This window comes from Maylandia zebra, linkage group LG13 (assembly GCF_041146795.1).
Source record: "Maylandia zebra isolate NMK-2024a linkage group LG13, Mzebra_GT3a, whole genome shotgun sequence".
Taxonomy (NCBI): domain Eukaryota; kingdom Metazoa; phylum Chordata; class Actinopteri; order Cichliformes; family Cichlidae; genus Maylandia; species Maylandia zebra.
The window spans coordinates 6,197,824-6,219,221 of NC_135179.1; the positions used below are offsets into that span (position 1 = coordinate 6,197,824).

General features: G+C 39.8%; 1 protein-coding gene and 2 long non-coding RNA genes across 5 annotated transcripts; all 3 read left to right on the plus strand.

Annotated features, from left to right (window-relative positions):
* Window positions 1-86: 86 nt before the first annotated feature.
* LOC101484248 (uncharacterized) lies at window positions 87-2,612 on the plus strand. 2 transcript variants are annotated; one of them, XR_013101320.1, is made up of 4 exons: window positions 87-104; window positions 215-316; window positions 1,014-1,090; window positions 1,820-2,612. It is a non-coding gene; the product is annotated as an uncharacterized LOC101484248 (long non-coding RNA). The 2 variants fall into 2 exon arrangements; XR_013101319.1 differs by lacking the exon at window positions 87-104 and having other exon boundaries at window positions 196-316.
* A 3,085-nt stretch (window positions 2,613-5,697) lies between these two features.
* LOC101483783 (protein phosphatase 1 regulatory subunit 1C) lies at window positions 5,698-21,209 on the plus strand. Of its 2 annotated transcripts, none has more exons than XM_076891453.1 (5): window positions 5,698-5,876; window positions 7,456-7,513; window positions 10,042-10,079; window positions 10,743-10,797; window positions 18,446-18,624. In XM_076891453.1, exons 1-5 carry the CDS (start codon window positions 5,796-5,798, stop codon window positions 18,490-18,492), a joined length of 279 nt encoding a protein of 92 aa, XP_076747568.1. In that variant the 5' UTR covers window positions 5,698-5,795; the 3' UTR covers window positions 18,493-18,624. The 2 variants fall into 2 exon arrangements, with proteins under 2 accessions (XP_076747568.1, XP_004553583.1); XM_004553526.4 differs by lacking the exon at window positions 18,446-18,624 and adding an exon at window positions 19,908-21,209 and having other exon boundaries at window positions 5,706-5,876.
* On the plus strand, window positions 10,812-16,697 carry LOC143421760 (uncharacterized). The gene is made up of 2 exons (XR_013101321.1): window positions 10,812-14,461; window positions 16,407-16,697. It is a non-coding gene; the product is annotated as an uncharacterized LOC143421760 (long non-coding RNA).
* Window positions 21,210-21,398: the final 189 nt, after the last annotated feature.

Below are 21,398 nucleotides of genomic sequence, written 5' to 3' on the forward strand. Positions count from 1 at the left end.
AATCAACAGCAGTTTAAGACTTTTAATAGGAGCTTTGTGTTTATTCAGCTGGTGGGAGGTTGTGGAGGGGCCTGGACGATGATCCTGTTGCGTGTTTACAAAAGGTGTGTGTATGCATATGTGCTTGTGTGTGTCGATCTGTGGTTGGAAGTCGGCTCTTTATTTTATTTATTTTCTGACAGCGATGAGCTCAGTGTGTCTCTTCCTCAAACAGCACATATCAAAACGCCCTCACCTGACACTCATTTGCACAAAGACACGCAGGTGTGTGAAGCAGAAGTATCCCGGACCTGAGGCAGAGAACGGGGAAGCATGGGTGAGTGCGCTTTGTGATAAATGAATAACTTGTTATCTTAAGAAGTAGCAAGTACAAACTTTACTATGCCACACATTACGCAGGGTTAACAGCTGAAATTGGTTAGGACTGTTTTTCTCACCAATTAATCTGCTCAGTCTGCACTGCTGCAAACTGAGTGAGGACATATTTTGTTCTTTGACAGAAAAAATCCTGAGCCTGAAATCATTCATTAGTTATCAAAACGACTTTAAATCAAAATGAACATGACCTCATATGTTCTCAAATAGCAAATGTGAATTCCTGTTAATCTCAAAGTACTTGAGCCCAGACTCAGTCACTTAAATGTGATTTGTAACATTTTGCTCAAACACTAGTAAATAAGTGTAATTTCTCTGGTTTGTTTTCCAACTGGGTTCAGTTTTAATACGGATTATTAATGGGTTGGTAGTATTTTTTTTTTTTTTTATTGTCAGCTAAGAAAATGTAACCATTCAACTTCTTGCTAGTGTGTTGAAGTAGGACAGGTGTTTTCAAATGTTGTGTAATGAGAGGCCACAGGTGATTGTGCGTTTGTATATTCATGTAGAATCTAGAATTCAACAAACTGTAGCTTCAAAAAAACCCTAACACAAATAACCACCTGTCTTTCTTTTTTGTTATGCGTGTAGTTGTGCATCTTATTTCCTTCACGTTTTCTTCTCCATCTGATTTCTAGACGAGTCTGGAGGACTTCACTCAGATTCTGAACAAAACACTGAGGACAATCAAGCACATCGTCAAAAACAATCAAAGGTATTAACCTATGTTTTTAAATGATGTGAGAAATTGCCGCTTGAAAGAGATCTGTTGGTTTTTAAATTCTTAGACTGTATCCGGGTAGAGTTTGTGTGACTCACAGCTCAAAATATTCTGCATCTGTCAGACAAAGGTTTGTTTCAGCCCTCAATTCCCTTAAGTCAGTGTCCTCTGATTGGCTGCTCCTGTAAACAACAGGTTTGAAAATGAAGGGGTGGGGCTTAACCATAATAGGAATTTTCCTTCTGTATCTATGAAGCCTGAGTTCATTTCATCAGCGACTTTTCCATGCTCTTACAAACCATATTATCGTATGCGAGCTCAAGTTCAGTAACACAGGTAAGCAGAGTTTATCAATCCAGAAAAGGTGGGCCTTGTATTTTCTGTTGGGATTGACTCACTTTTAGGGCCAAATTCGGCTTCATTTTTAAGTCCTGGATGTTTCCAACTAGTCAAAATATGGTCGCTTCTGGATCCTAACAAACATGGCAGCAGTCAAAATGTTAATACTGAGGCTATAAGTCCAGTTTAACAGGTTTAATGTTTTTTCTTTTCTACAATATTTGTGTAAATCTGGGGAATTGCCAGCATTGTTTCAGTGTTGTAGGAGGAGGACCTGCATGCATGTCCTTATCTCCTGCTGATTCTACTCCAAAGTGAGCTGATACAACCAAATTTCCCCTTGTGGGACAATTAAAGGATTATTCTATTCTATTCTAACTCCAGAGTCTATCTCGCTGCCCTGACTGCTACAACCACAAGGCACACTTCAGGTCTCGGTGGGGGGGCAGGAGTGAGTCCAGCTCATCTGACGAAGACTTTGGATCAGAGGTTAAGTCCGACTCAGAAGCAGAGTCCAGTTCCAGCAGCAGTTGCTTTACTGGGAACGTCGTAGAAGAGACACCAGTGAGGCCTGTGTGTGAAGACACTGCTGAACCTGATTCTGGAGGGCAGGATGGTGACAGGCGAGCGGAGACATCTGAGACTCCAGAGGATAAGGGAAGGATGAAGGGGATGCTCAAAAGACCTCGGCTAACCAAGTCTGTCAGTCTCCTGCCCCACCCTCGCCAAGTCACCTCCACCCTTCACCTCCAGGTGCTGCCCCAAAAACACAAGAATGACACCACCTACACCATCTGCCGACCAGAGAGAGGGGGAACCTTAGGAAGAAGAGACAATATCCCTCCCTCTGTACCATTCCCATGCCCGCGGCAGCCACCACATCTTCAGCCTGACTATATTCCTCCTCTCGTACGTCAGGGTCAATATATACCTCCACCTCTGCACACGTTTCCTATGTTATATGCACCTCTTCAGGCTCCAAATGCATCCTGCACACATCTGCAAACACTTACTGCACAACCATGCCAGTGTTATTACTGTATGTACTTTCCTCACACACACTGGAGTCATTACAGCAGTACACAGCTGCCCTGGTAATACAGTGCCCTGCAGTGTTGTATACAGCCCTTAAGCATGTGAAAAAACCAATAAAGAAATGTGAATATAAGGCATTAAATTAATGTTTTGTCATTGTAAACAATAATGCAATAATCCTGTCTGGGAGAGTGGACCTCCTCTGCATACATCACATGCATGCAATCGTAAAGGACAGTTTTGTTTGAATCCTGCGTGGAAACCTCATCTAGTAGGAGGGGCTTATAAACAAGAGAGAGTCACATAAGGACTGCTCGATCATCAAATTTGTATTTTTTTTTATATTACAGTTTTAGTTAAATGTCATTTTGGGAAGTCTGTCCTTGAGTAAAGTATCCGTCAAAACGGCGACGAAATGAGTTACTTTTTATCAGTTGTAGGTGGGAGGCCTTTTCAAACACCAGGGTTCAGAAAGTACCAGCTTGTAATAAATTGTTCTGTCTTGAGGTGAAAGTGTTCGTGATGAAGCTGTAAATCTGAATTCTGATGACCTGCATGAAGAATTCTGCTACTTTCAGCTGCATTCACAAGATTTCACCAAAGCCAGTGCCTCTGTATCTGGCAGATTTTAATGCTGGACTCTCGCTCTGAAGCAACCCCTGAAGAATTCGTGTCATCTCCTGGAATGCTGTATAGATTTTTATTAAAGACATTTACACATCGAGCATTAATGATATGCCTGGATCCAGTAATATTTTCTCGCTGTGTCTCCTTCTGGTCTAAAGTTTCTAGATACACCACAACACATTCTTACGAAATTTCTTTCATCGGCATCAGTCAACATTTGTTTTATCCTTTATTCTGATTTTTATGTTGGGTTTATTATGGTAGTCTTGATAAATAACATCTCAGGTGGGAGTGATTATATCTCTCTCCCCCCAACCTGTGTTGTACCTTGTCCAGTCGTGAGAGCAGTCCCTTCTTACAAATGTCAGAAGAAGACTATTGCTAATAGTTTTTGTCATTAATGTGGCTGTTGGGTATGAAAGATGCCTATAGACAACATTTGCAACCCATTTCAAGAGCACCCTATTTTCATCTCTTGCCTACCAATGCCTTCTTGTTTCTGCCCCTTACTGGATATACTGGGACTCGAACTTAAGACTCTGGCTCTAAAGGCATGTAGTCCTACCGCTATTCTATATCTATCTATATATACATTATTTGGGTTGGTGTGGTTACCAAAGGTTTTGTAATGTGTATGGTGTTTTGTGGGTGAGAGTGAGACTGAGGGTTTTTAGCATATTTGATTATTTTATTCTACATCTATCTTGGATATTTATTATTATTATTTTTACAGTGGATAATATCATCTAAAATTTTGTTGTTTTTTTTACTTTGGACCAAAACGAGTTGACTGATGGATACTGCATTGCTTAAATGGCTAAAAAGACCAAGATAAGATCGGCTCTTAGCGATCTGTCAGATGTTCTCATTTCTTTCCTTTTTCCTTAATGTATTCCATTATCCTCTCAAGTACTCACAGCAATTCTGGTAGAACATGTTACCCGTGATCTCACGTCATGCCCCGCACAGAGGAACTCGACTGTTACGAGGGTAAAATGCAGGTGCTTGTACGCTGCAGATAACACAACAGTCTTTTCTGTCTCACCTTCACAGAACAGCATTGGACGGTTTCCAAGTGCATGAAAAAACTAACAAGAGGCTCTTTGTATGATGCGTGTGTGGTTTGTTCCACCTACAGTAGCCACCAAGTTTCCAGATGTCTCCACTGCGACACACTGTTTCCACTATGGCTGCCAGCACACGCACAAACATACACTGATGTCATTGATGGTAAAGGATGGCGTTTTTTCAGAGTTGGGGGTAGAACATGTAAATGCTGCAGATCTGCAGAGAACCAAAGGGGAGGATGACTTTTCTTCATTCCCGTTCTTCCTTTTTTTTTTTACTCTTAACTTCCCTCAGTACATACAAAATGATTTTATACGTGCTTCTATAATCAAACACCAAAACTATAACTTCACCACACATTAAATGTATTATTTAAACTCGTGCATTTTCCTCTTATATTTCACCATTTAAAAATTACACAAACTAATGAAATCTTTCATTGGTGGCAAAACTCTATGCAGCAAAACGTTAGCATCTCATTAAGATTTTCTTTTCTTGGTTTCTAAATGAAAAGATGCAGACAGGTGACAAAATAAACGGAATAACTATTGTAGCAGCTTTATAAAATAAACATGTAACACCAGAACAGCTTCAGTGCAGCTTGGCATAAATTCTGTGGAGGCATAAAGCACAGCTTGTCGTTTTGTGTTTCGGTGATGGTTTAAAATAAAATTGGTCCAAAATCTCCCACGGGTGTTCTGCTGGGCTGAGATCTGGTGATTGTGAAGGTCACGGCAGATGATTCACACCGTTTTCATCCTCATCCTCGTTTCCCATGGATGTCATCCTGAAAGAGACGACTCCCATCAGGGCAAAAATATTTCATTATGGAATAAATGTGATCCCTCAGAGCAGCTTTGCATCGATTTACAGCAAACCTTCACTCTAGAGCACCCAAACCAAATGTAGCATAACAGATTCACCAGATATCCTCCCTGCAGGGGTCAAGGGTTTCAGGCTTTCCCTTTAAGTTGTCATCTACCTGTATACAAGCATTCTAAACTAATAAGGTGGCCATGATATACCTGCAAAACCTCAGTGCTAGTATTTTCCTCCACCATGCCTAAGCAGAGCACGGCTGCAGATTCCTACTCATGTTGCTAAATTGAGAAAAAGTTACGATGGAGGCCTGTTGTTGCCATCTTTGGTCACATGGTCTTTTTCCATCATAAAATCAATGCCATACTCTTATAACTTTCAAGCGTAACAGACCTCAAATAGCATTGATCTGGGGCTAAATGTGGCTTCTAGTGGTGAAGTGAAAGCTGTAAATTGAAGCAGCTCAAGTGAACATGTGAGATCAGGCCAGGCACATCTGCACTCTATGAACAGAATAATATCATGAGATTGGAAATAATTGAGTAAATTTACTATTTCAGTAAATATCAGATGTTGTTTCGGAAAACACTGCACTGACTTGGCTGCTCTCCCCCCCCCCCCCCGTCATTTTCTCTCTAGCTCTTCACATCTGTCAATTAGTGATAATGGACCACATCGGCCAAGAGGAGACCACTCCCACACTCCCTCTCTATTCCCTCCCTCCTTGACACACAAACACACACACACACACACACACATCCACTCTCTCTCTCTCTCCTCTGTCTTTCTTTCTATCTCTCAGTCAGTAATAATGGAGCCCAGCAGTCCAAAGAAGATCCAGTTCGCTGTGCCTCCGCTGCAGGGACAGCTTGACCCACAGGCTGCCGAACATGTGAGTGTATCCGAGCATGTGTGGGCCAAAGAGTTTGGCTCATGCATGTGAGAGCTGAATGGGGCTTTTATGTCCTGCGTGTGTTATCGGGAATTTTCGGTGTGTGGGTGCAGAGCATGTGCGCAAGTCGGCATTATGAAAACGGCCGTTTGTGTATCTGGCTGACAGCATGTGTATTTAATGGGTACGCTGTGTTTGAGCTGCAGTGCATGTGACACTTTTAAGTGCTTTGTTTTCACATCTGTTGGTCAGGCGTTTAAGTGCAGGAGATTTATGTGACTTTGAATAAATGATATGAAGAATTACAGAAAAAAATACACACTGAAATACCATTTAAATAATTTAACAGTGACTTATTTACTGTAACTTCCATAAACTTTTACATAGTGTATTTACTCCCATCTCTTCCAGGAATCAGAAATGCTTTTCCTTGTTTGTTTTACAAGTAGCTGATGACGGAAATCCCAAGAAATCTTGCTCACCTTTTCTTCTAGGTTACTTTGGTTCAAAGGCATTCATGGTAAAATGGGATAATTCTTACTAACTGACCGTTTCCTCAAATGTGGAGAAGCCTGGCAGAGGCACATTTTTTCTTTAGCTGATCCTGAGTGGCTCTAAGAGGAAGAAGCATAAGCTGCTTTTACAGACAAGCTTAACCATCATATATCAGGGAGTTGCTGCTCTTTGCTTTTTCCTGACATCTTTATGGACTGTTTGAGGAAGTTGGTGATGAACAGTGACTGATTAGGGCCCCCTGCATCTAATGTTGGGGGAGTGACTGCCTCAGAAAGTGTCAGCATTCCCACAAATCACAGATAAATTTCACAGATGGTTTTAAGAGATACCATCGCACCAACCTCTCCCTGTCAAATAAACAATGAACGACAGTGTGCATTTTTTACTACTGGCTATCATTTTTTTCTTTTCCTGAAAAGCCACCTTCCAGTAAGGGTCAAGTGATCTTTTTAGTCATATATGATTATAGACTGAATGCCCTTACTGTATAGTGTTTACTTCAATGTGCAGTTGTACACCCACAGGCTGGTTCTGAGCCAGGAAAACCCAGAAAACATGCACTGCAAGGGTTAGGGACTGTTGCCAAAGTGTCTGCGCATTAAATCTTTGGGAATATAGACTACGAGTTGCATTTAAAAATTAGAAATTTGGATTTGAAATGTCCTCAATATTACACTCTTCCAAAGAATGAGGTAGAAAAATAAATATTAAGTCAGGCAGTTGTTAGTTTACTTTAGTTAGTTACTTTATCACAGCGTGGTTTGTGGGAAAGATGTGCTTTTAAACCTTGAATCAAGTAATAAAAGTTTAAGTAGCAGACTGTAATTTTAATATGCACTGGGGATCATAAACCCATAAACCTCACCCTGCTAATAAGAGTACACTGTTACATTTACACAGATGCACAGCGTTGTGTTTCTTTACACTGCGATAGTCGGGACAGTTTGTTCCAGCTGGTATTTTTCATAAAGGTTTATTTGGACAATGGACTGAAGTTAGTGTTCCCAAAGCCAACGAATGATTTCAAGGGTTAATGATGAAAATGTGTGTGTGTTTACCTCAGATCCGCCGCAGAAGACCAACTCCTGCCACTCTGCAGATCTACAGACAACCTGGCACAGGTGAGACAGGGAAAGAGGAAATGAGAAAGGGTGAGAGGTAGAGTGGGAGACGGGCTGCTGAAAAGCAGCAGCTGTAATGGAACCTTTATTAGATTACTTTTGGTAAGTGATCTGAGTGTTTAGAGCGGGCTGATGGATGCCTGCAGAGTGTGTGTTTGTGCTCTAAGCTGTTATAAATCCCTCTACACGGGAACCGACTGATTGAATAATCACGCTGATTCCATTCTGTGAGCTCAGCTCTGAGGCTGGTCCCATTACAACTGCACTGAGCTCTGCAGGCGCCCGATTTGGTTTTAAGCTGCCATTTTGTCCATTTCTAAAGAAAGAAAAATCCCAAAAATGTTGCTTAAAAGGGAAAAAAAAAGCCAGAGAGCGAGACAGACAGAAACAACTTCAGTATCTTCAACACACAGAGAGAAATATTCTCAGCAGAGGGCAGCCACAAATCATCTCGATCTTTCTGTGCATGATTGGCTATGCTATGCACAAAAAGAATCTAAAGCTCATGATTTTCAAGTCTTAGTTAAAGAAAGGACTGTTTTCATTTTTAAACCTTGGTTATTTTTCACTCCTTCCTCTTTATCTAGCAAATGACACTCAAAACACAACAGTGAGAGTCTTGAGAGAGGCTGCACATAAATCTAAATGTTTTATCGTCTGTGGTATAAACATGAATATTCTTTTTAATCTCACCATTTCCATTAACCAATTATGACCTAAAACCACTTTAAATTTGTAGTTCTTCCTAATTTTCAGTCAGTTCACCCGACGGTCTGTAGGAGGAGAAGCAGCTGGCAGCTGTGAAAGCAAGAAGCAACCACATGCTTTCAAATAAGGTCACTGGGACAGGAACTGCAGACCCAATGTTCTAAATTTGCTAATTAGTTTCAATATTTTTCCACTCTTTGAAATGATGGCAGATATGTTTCACATTAAGTTAAAAAAAAAACCCCAAAACATTACTGTGGCTGCGGTCTGTAAGCCAAAGTGTTCTTACGCAAGGCACCCGACCCTGAGTTACTCCTGATGCATTCAGAGTGTTATTATTTTACAGTGAATTATTTAACCCACAAGTTTCAGAAGAGTCACTAATATTTTATAAAAATTTAGGAACTTTAGGAGTGGCGATTGCAGCTCTACTGTGTTTTCTCACAAACTTTTATACAGCCAGTCTTGTTTTTGCAAACAGAGAAATCGCCCCCTACTGGTCATTAATAGGGATGCAGGTTAAAAGCGCTGCAATCCAGAAGCTACTTTTGCACTTTCTGTGTTTATACCAAATCTGTCACAGTGGCCATCGTAACAGTCAGGCCATAATTTAAGATCTGGATACTACATCCATCTTTTGTATACAGTCTGTGGTTTCAATGAGCACGAGGACGAGTAAGCAGTGGTGGCCACCCGGAGAAATAAAATGTTATTTTCTAAATTGCACAGACCTGCAGCCCTGACACAGACTGAGGACAGAGATGGAGTCAGCTGAGATGTAACACACATGTAGAAAGAGTCATTACTATTTTAGCCGAATAAACCTTTTCAGGCTTTACGAGTGCAGTGGAAACACAGGCAGAATAGGAACCCTTTAGCTTCTTGTAACAGGTTCCTGGCATTAAAAGCTTTTGGTGCTTTGAGTGGGATTAAGGCTGTTAAATCAAAGCAGACACAGAAATACAAAAAGCAGAAAAGTTGGAAGAATAACATGAAAAACTGCCAAGAGATGCAAATCAAGCAAAACAAGATGCACAACAGAAACAGATGTAAAGCAATAAAAAAAAATACAGATCCCATTATTGACAAATAAAAATTATGCTTAAAAATGTATTTATACTATATTGATATTTCAACTCATCAATAATATCATAACGGTAACTGTTCTTTTTGTTAATTTGTGATTTAGGTTTTATGTGTTTGCCAAAAATAAAGAATGAAATAAAATAACTAATTCATTTCTCTACAGACAAAATCTTCTATAGATAGCAATGACATGTTTTGACCACAGTAAAAATCTGACAGCCAAAAGTAGGTGCAGAAATAATAGAAAAAGATCCGAGCAGATGGTGAAGAAACAACCACAGAGACTCAAAACTGAATTGTTTTGCACCTCCTCCCGTGTGGGTGTATTGTTACTGCATGCATACTGGTGAGGGGCTTTTTACATGACCAGGGGCCTGTTCTCTCATAATCCCTCCATGCCTGTATGGGCGATCAATACTGATTAACACGACCAGCACCAGTACATGTTGCACTGGGAAGCGTACAAACTGCAGCTGTGCTGTTTTTGAAGTGGATCACAGCATGGCTTCAGGCCACAGAGGAAGCCAAATTACTAAAAACCCGCTACCCATTACCCATGTGGTGTGAACTAGCTGGCAGACCCCGCCCCCCATGAGAACTCTTAATGCCAGCATTCACACTACTGAGCTGGAAACCTGATAATAAGAAAGCAAAGAATCAAAAGAAAGAGGTGAGGTTATGGCAAATGGATTTAAGGATAAAGCTCAATTTCTGTTGTTTTATCTCTCCTGCAGATGTTGGAGATCAGAACAATGCCAGTGGAGACTCACAGGTTTGTATATATAGTTGTAAATGCACACAGATACAGGGAAAAGAGAAACTCAGCAACAGGTAAACATTTGTCAGATGAAAATAATAATCTTCTCTGTATAAGCAAATTAAAAAAAAAAAAAAAAAAGACCTCCACGATGTTAGCGACTGATAAAGTACTGCAAAACAACCTTTTAGTTACATTTCTTTTTCACATGACTGTAATCAGTCTCATCTATGACAGAAATGCAAAATATCTTTAAGGTTTTCAGTCATTTTATGAAAAAAGGAATTTAAAAATACTAACTATAAAAATTAGACAATCTTTAATAAATCTAGAAAAAAAATCAAATTTTGATTTTGTATTACTGTATCCAACTATCACTTTAACATCATAGTGTAGATGAACTGGAGGCAACCACCCATTATAATGAAGTGTTTTTTTCATCCTTTTAAAAACATATTCATGTTTCAAACCATTTGACTGTTAGCCATGGTTCACTGCAAAAAATAATGTATTGATTATTGAATGAAAAACAATTATTGGAAGATTTTTATGATTAAAGATTCACAACAGCAGATAAATAGATATGTTTGGACTCCACTCAGTCATTTGACGGTTAGAGGAGAATTTTCATTTTGAACTTTTGTCACAAAGATGATTTTCTTTTCTTTTGCTCTGCAGGCTTCAGAGTCCTCTCAGAGGAAGCAGAGCACCTATGCCCCACCCTCCATGAAAGGTAAATGCACAGCTGGTCCCAGCCTCGTCTCCATTTAATTAAAAAAAACAACAACAACAACAACAAAAAAAACCCAAATGTGTACAATGTCTATAAAAAGCATAAAAGCTCAGTTTTCCCTCGAGGAGAGGATTATGAGGATTTATGTGGTGCATCACAAGCCCAAATGTTATCTATTGTTTTAAAAGCCACATTTTTCCTATAATTAAAACACCAACGAGATGCACCAGAAACAACAAAGACACCAAAATGTGCATTAAAACAATAATGAAAGACATGTAGCATCACTGATAGAAAAGCAAAGATTCTACATGTTTAAGGAGCTGCGACAGCGTTTGTCTTTGTAGTCTATGAAAAGGCACAGAAACAGAAATAAAAGCATCTACTGTTGATGTTTTTTTTTATAAATCAATTACACATCTTTGACTCAGACGAGCTTAAAGTTTTGGATAATTAGCAACAGACTCTTTATTGTATCTCTTTGGCATCATCAAAATCAGTCTGATTTGAGGGAGACCGAGCCGACAATCCGCATGTTGTTAGAAAATGTTATCCAACCAGCAATATTCAATAACTAACACATGATTTATAGTCAGAATAAAAGCTACAAACTTGTCCTTATGCGTGTATTTTCGTTCAGTCTATTGATTTTTTTTTCTACAAAATTTTGATACGATACCCTCTAATGTCTGCAGTGTCATTGCTTGCAGCTGTGTACACACTAGTCTCTTCCCTCCTCTCTTAAGTTTTGTGGTATCTGTATGCTCTGCCTTTAGGATGGAAGCTCTGCTTGTTTTGCTTCACATATTTGTTGTTCTTAAGATTTCCTTTCTTTAGTCTGAGTTTTAGCCTTGTTTGTTCTTTAGCCTCTGGCCCTGTTTTTCCCAGCCTGTGATCTGATTTCCAGCTGGCAGCGTGACAGAGAGAAGATAGTCAGGGTTACTTCTAATGGCTCGTCTTTTTTCCTTTATTATCGCTCACATATATATCCTACCACAGTGGTGGGTGTTTATATTAAAGGGAATCAGGCAAATGTTTTTTAAAAAAGAAGAATCCTCTGTAGGCTCATTTTCAGACAGCTTTTTCTAGTCTTGGTTCGGGATGAGAGCACATGTCCTCAGGAAGATGGACACGGCTCTGGGCGTTCAAACTTCTACTTATGAGGAGAAGCCAATGACAAAATCTAGAGGAAGGGTGGCTTTAAAAGCAAAGAAAGGCAAAAGAACCTGGTTCAGACAGAAGACGATGAAGTAAGGGCCCCAGCATAATATGAATAAAAATGATTCTGAACTGTTAATCATGGAATTCTAGAGTCCAAGATTACAAAATTATGAAGGTGGAACTGAGCAGAAGAGGTCCTCTTTAAAGTATGGATGGATTAATAACCACTTATGTCAAATATAGTTCATAGAAATGCTGTACTCTAGGCCTAATAATAATCCCTCCATCAGCTCCTCACTCTGCTCTCTCCTCACTCATGAACAGGACTCAGAGATACGACCTAAACTCGTCTACTTAGGGCAGCAACTTGTCCCACTCTGGGCGATCGTGGCTCAAGAGTTGGGAGTTCGCCTTGTAATCGGAAGGTTGCCAGTTCAAGCCCCGGCTTGGACAGTCTCGGTCGTTGTCTCCTTGGGCAAGACACTTCACCCGTTGCCTACTGGTGGTGGTCAGAGGGCCTGGTGGCGCCAGTGTCCGGCAGCCTCGGCTCTGTCAGTGCGCCCCAGGGTGGCTGTGGCTACAATGTAGCTGCCATCACCAGTGTGTGTGGATGACTGGATCTGTAAAGCGTTATACAAATACAGGCCATTTACCATTTCACTCCACCCTTTTCCAACTGAGAACCATGGCCTCAGATTGTGAGGTGCCCATTCATTCCTGCCGCTTCATAATCGGCTGTGAATAATGGTCTGATGAATACTTTGATCAGAAACACAGATTTGCAGGGACTTAATTGTTTGAACAGATTCATTTGTCAACTCAGGCAGCGTCTCAGCTGTCGCCAGCAAAACAATGCAAAAAGCACCCGTCTGATGTCTTTTAGCATGACTTTCCTGTAGCAGTTTTTGTCATTTTGTTATCGTCGCTGGAGCTGAATAATTGATGAAACTATTATAGAGATTCCACATGGAAAGCAGGAATCAGAGGAAGTGATGCAACTGCTGCAGAACAGGAGAGGCTGATTGAGAAAAAAGAGGGGGGAAAAAACACACTGGTGATTTTTTTATATCCGGGGAGCACGGACAACTCTGCTTTAGGAGTACGCAGAAAAAGGTGTGTGTTTTAGGGGGGAAATTATAAAGAGGAAAGAAAAAGAACGCAGCACATATAAGTCTGGGCAGAGAGTGCAGCACTGACTTGATTCCGGGAAGTGGAGACTGTAAAAGCTTTTCTTTTATTGATCCCAGCTGAGTGAGTGTGTATGTAAGACTAAGTGAAAGAGGGAGTGTGTGTGTGTGTGTGTGTGTGTGTGGCTAATAGTCTCTTGAGTAACTGCCTATGCCCTAAATCCATAGCAAGCATTTACATTTTGTTGGATAAGGACATTTTTTTTATTTATAAATCTACTGTCCCAGCGCGGTGTTTAATATGTTTTCTCTCACTGTCGTACTTTTTTTTTAAAAATATTATATTTCATTAAAGCCTCATCAGGCACACACTGTTGACAAAACAAAAACCTTTAATTCAAACAATAAACAATTATTATTAATACACTTTTAAGTTTTTAAGTTTAGTTCCAACTATATTAACCTTGATCTGTGTGTGATTCAGTATTATATTTGACAAACTTATAAAATACAAAAGTTCTTCCTTAACAGCCTAAACTTTTACAGTAAATCAGCAACTGCAAAAAATCTACAAGTGATAGTTTAAGGAGCTTGAAAAGAAAAAGCGTATGGATTTTTTTAGGTTTCTTGAAGACTTTTTACCTCTCACCCGAGAAGCTTCTTCAAATCTGAGAGCAATTGGTGGAGAGTCCCAGATTTGAAGACCTATGTGAATGTTCCCAGGAGGGTCATGGACCCCCTATTGATCCTCTACCTAATCACATGAGCCAAGGTGTGAAAATGGGTGTGGGTCACAATCAGTCCTTTAGAGATGTCTCTCTACCAATTGCTTTTAGAACTAAAGAAGCTTCTCGGATGATCTTCAAGAAACCTAAAAAGGTCCAGATGCTTTTGTTTCCAAGCTCCTTAGACTACATTCAACTGGATGACTGAGAACCTTCACAGACTTCTTCTACAAGTGATACATATTCCTCTGGTTTAACTCTGATGTTACTAGAAGCCCAATCTGTTTTGCTCTCCTTCAGTTTAACTTTTTGGTCTTCTAATTTGGTCCCTTTCATTTTCATTCTACAAATTCCTTTTTACGTTTGCTATCTTGAGCCGTTCCTGCGCTAAAGTGATGTGCCTGTAGTTGAAGTGTATCTCCACTAGAGGTGCTCTTCTCTCCTCAGAGCTTCAGCTGGGGGTGGAGCAACACCTTCTGGGGGCAGGGCTCTGTGAGACAGACAGCGAGCTCAGCCCAGTCACAGCAGAGCTCTATGTTACCGCTGCAATGTGGGGTAATCACAATGGGCCAGAGGAAGCCAATGGGAATGAGGCGAGTCTGCTGTTAGCCAATCAAGAGAGAGGAATGGCAGAGAGCAACAGTTCAGGGGGTAAAATATTTTTAGCTGGGCATACATAACACCAACTGGTCAGCAGTGTACTCCAAAAAACCCCCCAAACCAATCACTTTTGTCTAGTTGTTACACAATAATGACTTACTTTGACTTCAAGGTCAGCTAGTTTAGTGACTTCCATGCCAACTAAATGTTGGCAGAGGAAAATTGAAACCCAAAACACAGTTCTCATACCATAATCTGACTTTTTGGAGTAAACAGTTGGCCTTACACACACACACACACACACACACACACACACACACACACACACACACACACACACACACACGTTCATTTCAAGACTAAATTATGATATTGTGAAGTTGCCAGCAGCAAAAGCCAGATTAAGTTGCATGCAAGTACTGCAGATAAAGTGTCATAAAATAAAATAACAAGAAACAAAATTATATTTGCATTGATGCACGGTATTACCTTTTGGACTATATGGAAACAGCCAGTGCAGACATGCTTGTGCAGTCCTCTAAAAGACCTAACATTAAATAGCCCATCAGTGATGATGCTATTTAAATTGCTAACCTGAACACTTTCCACTGTTTTTAACGCTCACTTCACTACAAAGTAATTGTTTGTTATGACTTTTGTACCTTCAGGTGTAGGGATATTAAACAGCACAAACATTTGGCCAACACCGGTGAAGAAAGTTGTGTCACTTGAACCCATGCAGATCTAGCTATGCTTGCATACGCAGAAACTATATCAGTGTCATTTATAGTACTGCATTGAATATAATAATAGGTATGGGCCTACAGGCCAGCAGATCCATGTTATTTTCCTTTCTAAATTAGGACCCATGTATTCAGGCCTGGTCAGACACTTGTGAGCAAGCTCCTCTCCAAGGTCAGGCTGAAGGGGGTAATTATCTTCTGAGCAAGCATGACCCATTATCCTCAGGAGATCCTCCAGGGGCCACAGACAGCATAGTTAGAAAAGGGGGGGATTCATGCTGAAAGCAGACTGTTGAAGTGCCTTTTTTTAATAAGACTGGCGCCTCCTGCCTTGGAGAGAAGACTCAGGTATAGCTGGAGAGATTACGTGTCCCAACAGAAAGGCCACAGGATCCACTATGAGGAATATTACAGTGTTGGAGAAAGACATTTACAGTACTGTGCACTAAAGTACACTGAAACTGAACCTTGGATAGACGATAATGAGTGCATAGATGCAGTGCAAACAGTTTACTGATTAGCCCAAGGACAATATTTCCATGAAACAAACTGTAATGGGATGTAGTTGCATCGAGTTTGCTCATTAAAATAATAAACAAGCTCGCATTTTGCCAGTGCAAAAACATTTCAAAGTTGTGTTTGCACTCAGCTTTAAGTCTTCTCTCCTTCCTGTATAGCCATGAAATTAACTGTTGTTCAGGATTTATTAGCGGAGTTTTGCTTCTGACAGCAGAGTTATGCAGACACACCAGTGTATAAATTCAAACGACATCGATCACTACAGCAAAGATTCAATGCAGTACTATAAATTAAGCTCTAGTCTCTCAGCTGCCTGCTCTTATCAGCCACCGCAGCCTAGTCCTGAGAAAACCACCTCCCAGCAACGCACAGCAAACAGAAAGTCAGATACGAGCAGGTGAGGAAAGCTGAACATCGAGCAGCTAAAGAAGCAGATATTTTTCTTAGCTAGTCTATTAGAAAGGAAGAACTGCGACTGTAAACAGCTGCTGCTTTTACTCAAATCCTGAGTGTCCAAAATCTGCTATTTCTCTAAAATAATCACTGATGCACATCCTCTAACCTTCACTGTATGCTCACATTTCCATACTAACAGTCTGTGATTTGAAATTTGTTGAGAAGAGACTACTAACAGCACAACTCCTGTGTCTCCCTCTCTTATCTTCCTGTGGCTTTGCATGATATTCCACTCTTGTGCCTTCTTCCATCCTTCCTCTTCTCTTCCCATTTCTCAGATTTGTCATGTGACCACAAAAAGGAAGTGTCCAGTCCGGACTCTGTCTCCCGATAGCCGCCTTTCATCTCCTCGTCTCTCAGTAACAGACTTTCCCCTTCATCTTTCTCACTGGTGTTCATCACATCCTATTAACACTCTGCTTCACTCTTATGCTACACCTATATGCAGTATGATTTGATTTGGTAGCAGCTCTCACGCGCTTTCATGCGCACACACATGCACATAAAAGATTTTAGCTGGATGTACCAACTTTAAAAACTTTGGCTGTAAAAATAAAGATTATATTCAAGCACGTCTTTGTCCTACTTTCTCAAGACCGTTTAAAGAAACATACGTTTAGGCTGAAACATTTTTGCATTTGGGGTTTGGCTTCATGTTGAGTGTGGTTTTAAGCAACAGCACATTTTTTTCCTTCCTCAACAAAAAACAAAAAACAAAATGTCTGACGATGTCTTATTGTCTCTCCTTTAAATATGAAGCCATGTGGGATAGAGCAGAGCAGACTGAGACAACCATTAAGAGATTAAAGCATTTATATCTGCAGCGACGTGACTATCTGGAGATCAGCATCTGCACATCACTGCATTAACATGTGGAGTTGTAAAGGAGTGCTTGGTTTATGCAGCACGAGTCCTGGTGTTTTTAAATCCCAAGGCCGTGAGAGGGGGGAAATAAAAACAATCCACAGACAGGATGTGCTGTGAGAAGAAGTGGCTTTACTATCACAAGTGGTTAAATGCATCGTTATCTGGTTTATCTTTGAATCCTGCTTAAAACTGCATCCTGTCAAAAGTGGCAAAAGTTCAGGTTAGGCAGCTTAAAACTGCCTTCATAATGCAAAACTGAGTTAGGAGTTTTAGTTTGAAAGTCAAAATTTCCAGAAAACCTGACATTTTGACTCATGGGTGGAAAAAAGAACAAGAGAAATAAAGGACTTTTTATATATAAATACTTAGCATCTTATAATAATGTCACACTATTAAGAATTATGCAGTATTATAAGTACAGATATATCATTATGACAATGGTTATGATTATTATTAGTAGTGATGCCTTTACACGGTGTAACAGTAACAGATGGATAAACAAATCTGTATTTGGAATACTAAGGAGGACTATGATAACTGTACGGTATCAGCAAGCGCTACCAAATACTTTTGTGTGTTCATTATTTTTATTTTTTGTCCTCCAGTTAATGAGAATTAGGAGGTCTTCATCAATTACTGTGATCTCACCAGGTTAACTCTTTCCTTGCACTTCTTATTCATGGACATAATGGCAAAATTCATATTTTCCACTTTTAAAAATCTAAGAATTCCCATTTGGTGTTTGGAAAGGTTGATGGTGGAACAAATCACTTCACTCTCACAAAAGCAGCCCAATGTGGCACACACATCTCAGATTTTCACACTTCATTTGTGTTATTAATACACAGTCCATCGTTAGGTGGTTGCTAGGCGGATTGTGAAGTAGTCAAATAGTTAACGTCACGATATACTGTGTATATAAAAGGCTTGTTGATATAAGTGCATGTTACAGTCATGCAATTAAAATCATAATATGCTTTTACAAGGTGTTATAGGAGCACGAGCTACAAATGTGTAATTTTGGGAAGCATGATGATGTCATCATATGGGGTGGAAGATGTACCTGTGCGCCAGATCATGTAGGAGGAGTTTACAAGCAGATTTTTGTATCATTGTAAGACCTTTTTTTTTTTTTTTTTTTAATGTATTGACTTTTTTGGAGGCACTGACCACAGTGTCTGTCACGTTTTTAAAACCTGGTTTCTTGGTTACTGTTGCAAAGCTTTATCTAGAAAAAGTATGTGTCACAGATGTTTCTGATTACTACTGAAACCCAACACATTATCTACAAATTTGTGTTGACAATTCATGTCCATGAACACAAATAACTATTTCAGATTCTGCGTGGACAGCAGGGTGTTTCATTATAAGCCATAATTGCAGTGTCATTACCTTTCCTGCTCTCACCTGTAGTTTGGGTTTGGTCATCTCGCCGTGCTTCTCTTTTCAGCTCCGTCTCCTCACCCTCCAGCTGCAGCTGACAGCTGCCCCTCCTGATTCTGCCAGAGGTCTCTTCCTGTTCTGGGCAAACATTTCAACTCTGAATAACCATCAGCTTTTCTCAAAGTTTATCTTGGTTGATTTACAGTTCAAAATAAAAGTTGAGCTGATGTCAGACATGTGACCTTACAGCTGGCTCAGTGTCATTTAAACCACTGCCTTGATAAGACTCAAACAAGAATTAATTTATGTTATTATTCTATTGATTTGAGAAAAAAATATTTTAAAATGAGAGAAGAGTAAAAATGCTAAGAAATAAACATAAAAGTCTGACTGAGCTCTAACTCTGATTTCAGTTTCTAATCTCACAACTAAAGGCTCGCTTCACACGTCCATGATGCTGACACTGTTGACAATGAGTAAAGATTGTAAAGAAGCTACACGTATGAGCACACATCAAACAGAATTATCCTTATAGGGGGGAAGAAAACAACACTAAAAGTTCTTGCTGCATTTACCGTCTGATACGATAAGGCTGTAGTTGTGTTTGGATGTTTACCTCTCATTTTCCAGTGTAGTACAGTGTTCTCCTTTAATAACTTCTAACTGCTAGAAAACTAAAAGTTGGATGCTGCCCATCAAACCTAAACTCTTGTACTCGTGCAGCTCATGGAGGAGTCGGGTGGGAGCTTACAGGGCTGAGGAATAACTGCATAACAGGCATGAAAAAATAGTTTAAACAGAAAATACTTGGACATCTTTGCCTTTTTGATCCACTAAGGGAGATCGTGGCTCAAGAGTTGGGAGTTCGCCTTGTAATCGGAAGGTTGCCGGTTCGAGCCCCGGGTTGGACAGTCTCGGTCGTTGTCTCCTTGGGCAAGACACTTCACCCGTTGCCTACTGGTGGTGGTCAGAGTGCCTGGTGGCGCCAGTGTCCGGCAGCCTCGCCTCTGTCAGTGTGCCCCAGGGTGGCTGTGGCTACAATGTAGCTGTCATCACCAGTGTGTGTGAATGGGTGGATGACTGGATGTGTAAAGCGCTTTGGGGTCCTTAGGGACTAGTAAAGTGCTATACAAATATAGGCCATTTACCATTTCTAAATATGTTTCTGAGTCGTTTGTGCTACTGAACATGAATGTATTTCAGTAGTCAGAAGCCAAAGACATCGACTTTATAACAATAACATTGTAAAGCTGTCGTTCATTAAGTATTTAATATATAAAGCTTCTCTTGTTTTGTCAAAACACGAGCTTCTCTAGTGTTTTGACAACACGACAGAAAGCTTTTCAAAAGATTGAAGTGCTACACTCAAGTTAATTATATGACAATATTATGATCATGTAATGGTTTCTTTTCATTGCATAGGTAATCAAATGCATACACCTTCAAGGTGTATGAGAATCATTCGAATACAGTAGAAACTGAAATTCACTCAGCAGACTTTGGTACATTTGTCGCGTGTGTCTGTGCAGGTAAGCTGGAAAGCTCTGTGCCAGAGGAAGAGGAGGAAGGCAGCGCTCAGGACGACTAGTCCAGCAGAGAAACCTCAGCACTGAACAGGCGGCCAAATTTATTTGTGGATATTCTGGACAAACCCCAAGACGGATTCAAACATCCATCTCCATCCAAGTCAAGCACCTACTGTGCATGTCCGGGCTTGTTGGGAAAGCTGACCTGTGTGGAGGTTATAGAAAGCTCAGTTAAGGTTTTAATCACAGTAGGTAAAGAAACGTGTTCAACCAGCATCTCCTTCACTTTAAACAAAAGGGGAACAGCCCAGCTGACAGTCACCTGACCACAACTAACACCCAAGTACATAACAATTAAAATGAGCTCAGATTTAGTTCATAAATAAGGGCAGAAATATGTTTTTTCCTTAAACAGAAGTGATTAAAAAAAGAACCTTAAACTGCCCCAGATTTTTAAATGCTTCTGGTGGGAAACGAAACATTATCATCTCAAGCTTGTCTTAATATATGAAGGAAAATTGTTTATACAATTGTTTGTTTATACATTTTATATCATTTTAAAGTTTTTAAATATCAAGGAGGAAATTAATCTAGGTACATTTAATTCTACCTAATTACATTAACTACAATGGATAGCAACTAGATATAACATGGGATCTAATACACAGTTGGCAAATTTCAAAAATATAGGATAAATGAAAATATAGCAAAAATGTTATCATCCAACTTCTCTTCTACGTGATTAGGAGGATTTTCAAATATGTATTTATACATGTATTATTTTTAATTTGCATACATTTCCCACCAGAAGTTTTCAAAATGTCCACCGTGAGATTGCAGCTTGTAGGCAAAGCATATCTTAAACACACAAAATACTGCAATAAATATTGCAGTATTTTGATCGAAGGTTGCATTGATTGTCGGGTTGACCCTAAAGGTTTATAAGACATTCCTCAAACATTCTGCCATCTAACTGGAAAAGCACAAATATTACTGGCTACACTCAGGTGCAAAGGTCATTGTCCCTCCCCCTTCTTTTTGTGTCTTATTGAACTGCACACCATGTAAAAGTTCTGTGTTGCATTTAATTTTAAAAGTGTTCTTGAGATTTGATTCCTGCAGTTTGTTGCTGCAGGAATCAAATCACTTATTATAGCTTTTCATCATTTTACTCACTGAATGGTTTCAAAAATCTGCATCCAAGCACTGGAAACTGCCACTTTAATTTGCTGCAATTCTGCATCATGATACATTTGTCTACATCTACTTTTGTTTTTCTTCAAATAAACTGGATTTGATGAGGAATTACTAAATGTACCACATATTATTATAATGGATTACTTTGAAGATGAGTTATGTTTTTTCATTACCATGTGCTTTTCTTCTTCTGCGTACGTGATCGGCATCACCGGCACTTATAAATAACTGCAATAACTTGTCAAATTTGACGACATATATGCTACACCCTCAGCCACCAGGAATTTACTGTATACT

Bases quoted from the DNA above. Each gene is read 5' to 3' on its own strand.
- LOC101483783 (XM_004553526.4), top strand. From the start codon at position 5,796: ATGGAGCCCAGCAGTCCAAAGAAGATCCAGTTCGCTGTGCCTCCGCTG. The intron at 5,877-7,455 runs GTGAGTGTATCC...TGTTTACCTCAG, and splicing joins ACCCACAGGCTGCCGAACAT to ATCCGCCGCAGAAGACCAAC. The intron at 10,080-10,742 runs GTTTGTATATAT...TTTGCTCTGCAG, and splicing joins ATGCCAGTGGAGACTCACAG to GCTTCAGAGTCCTCTCAGAG.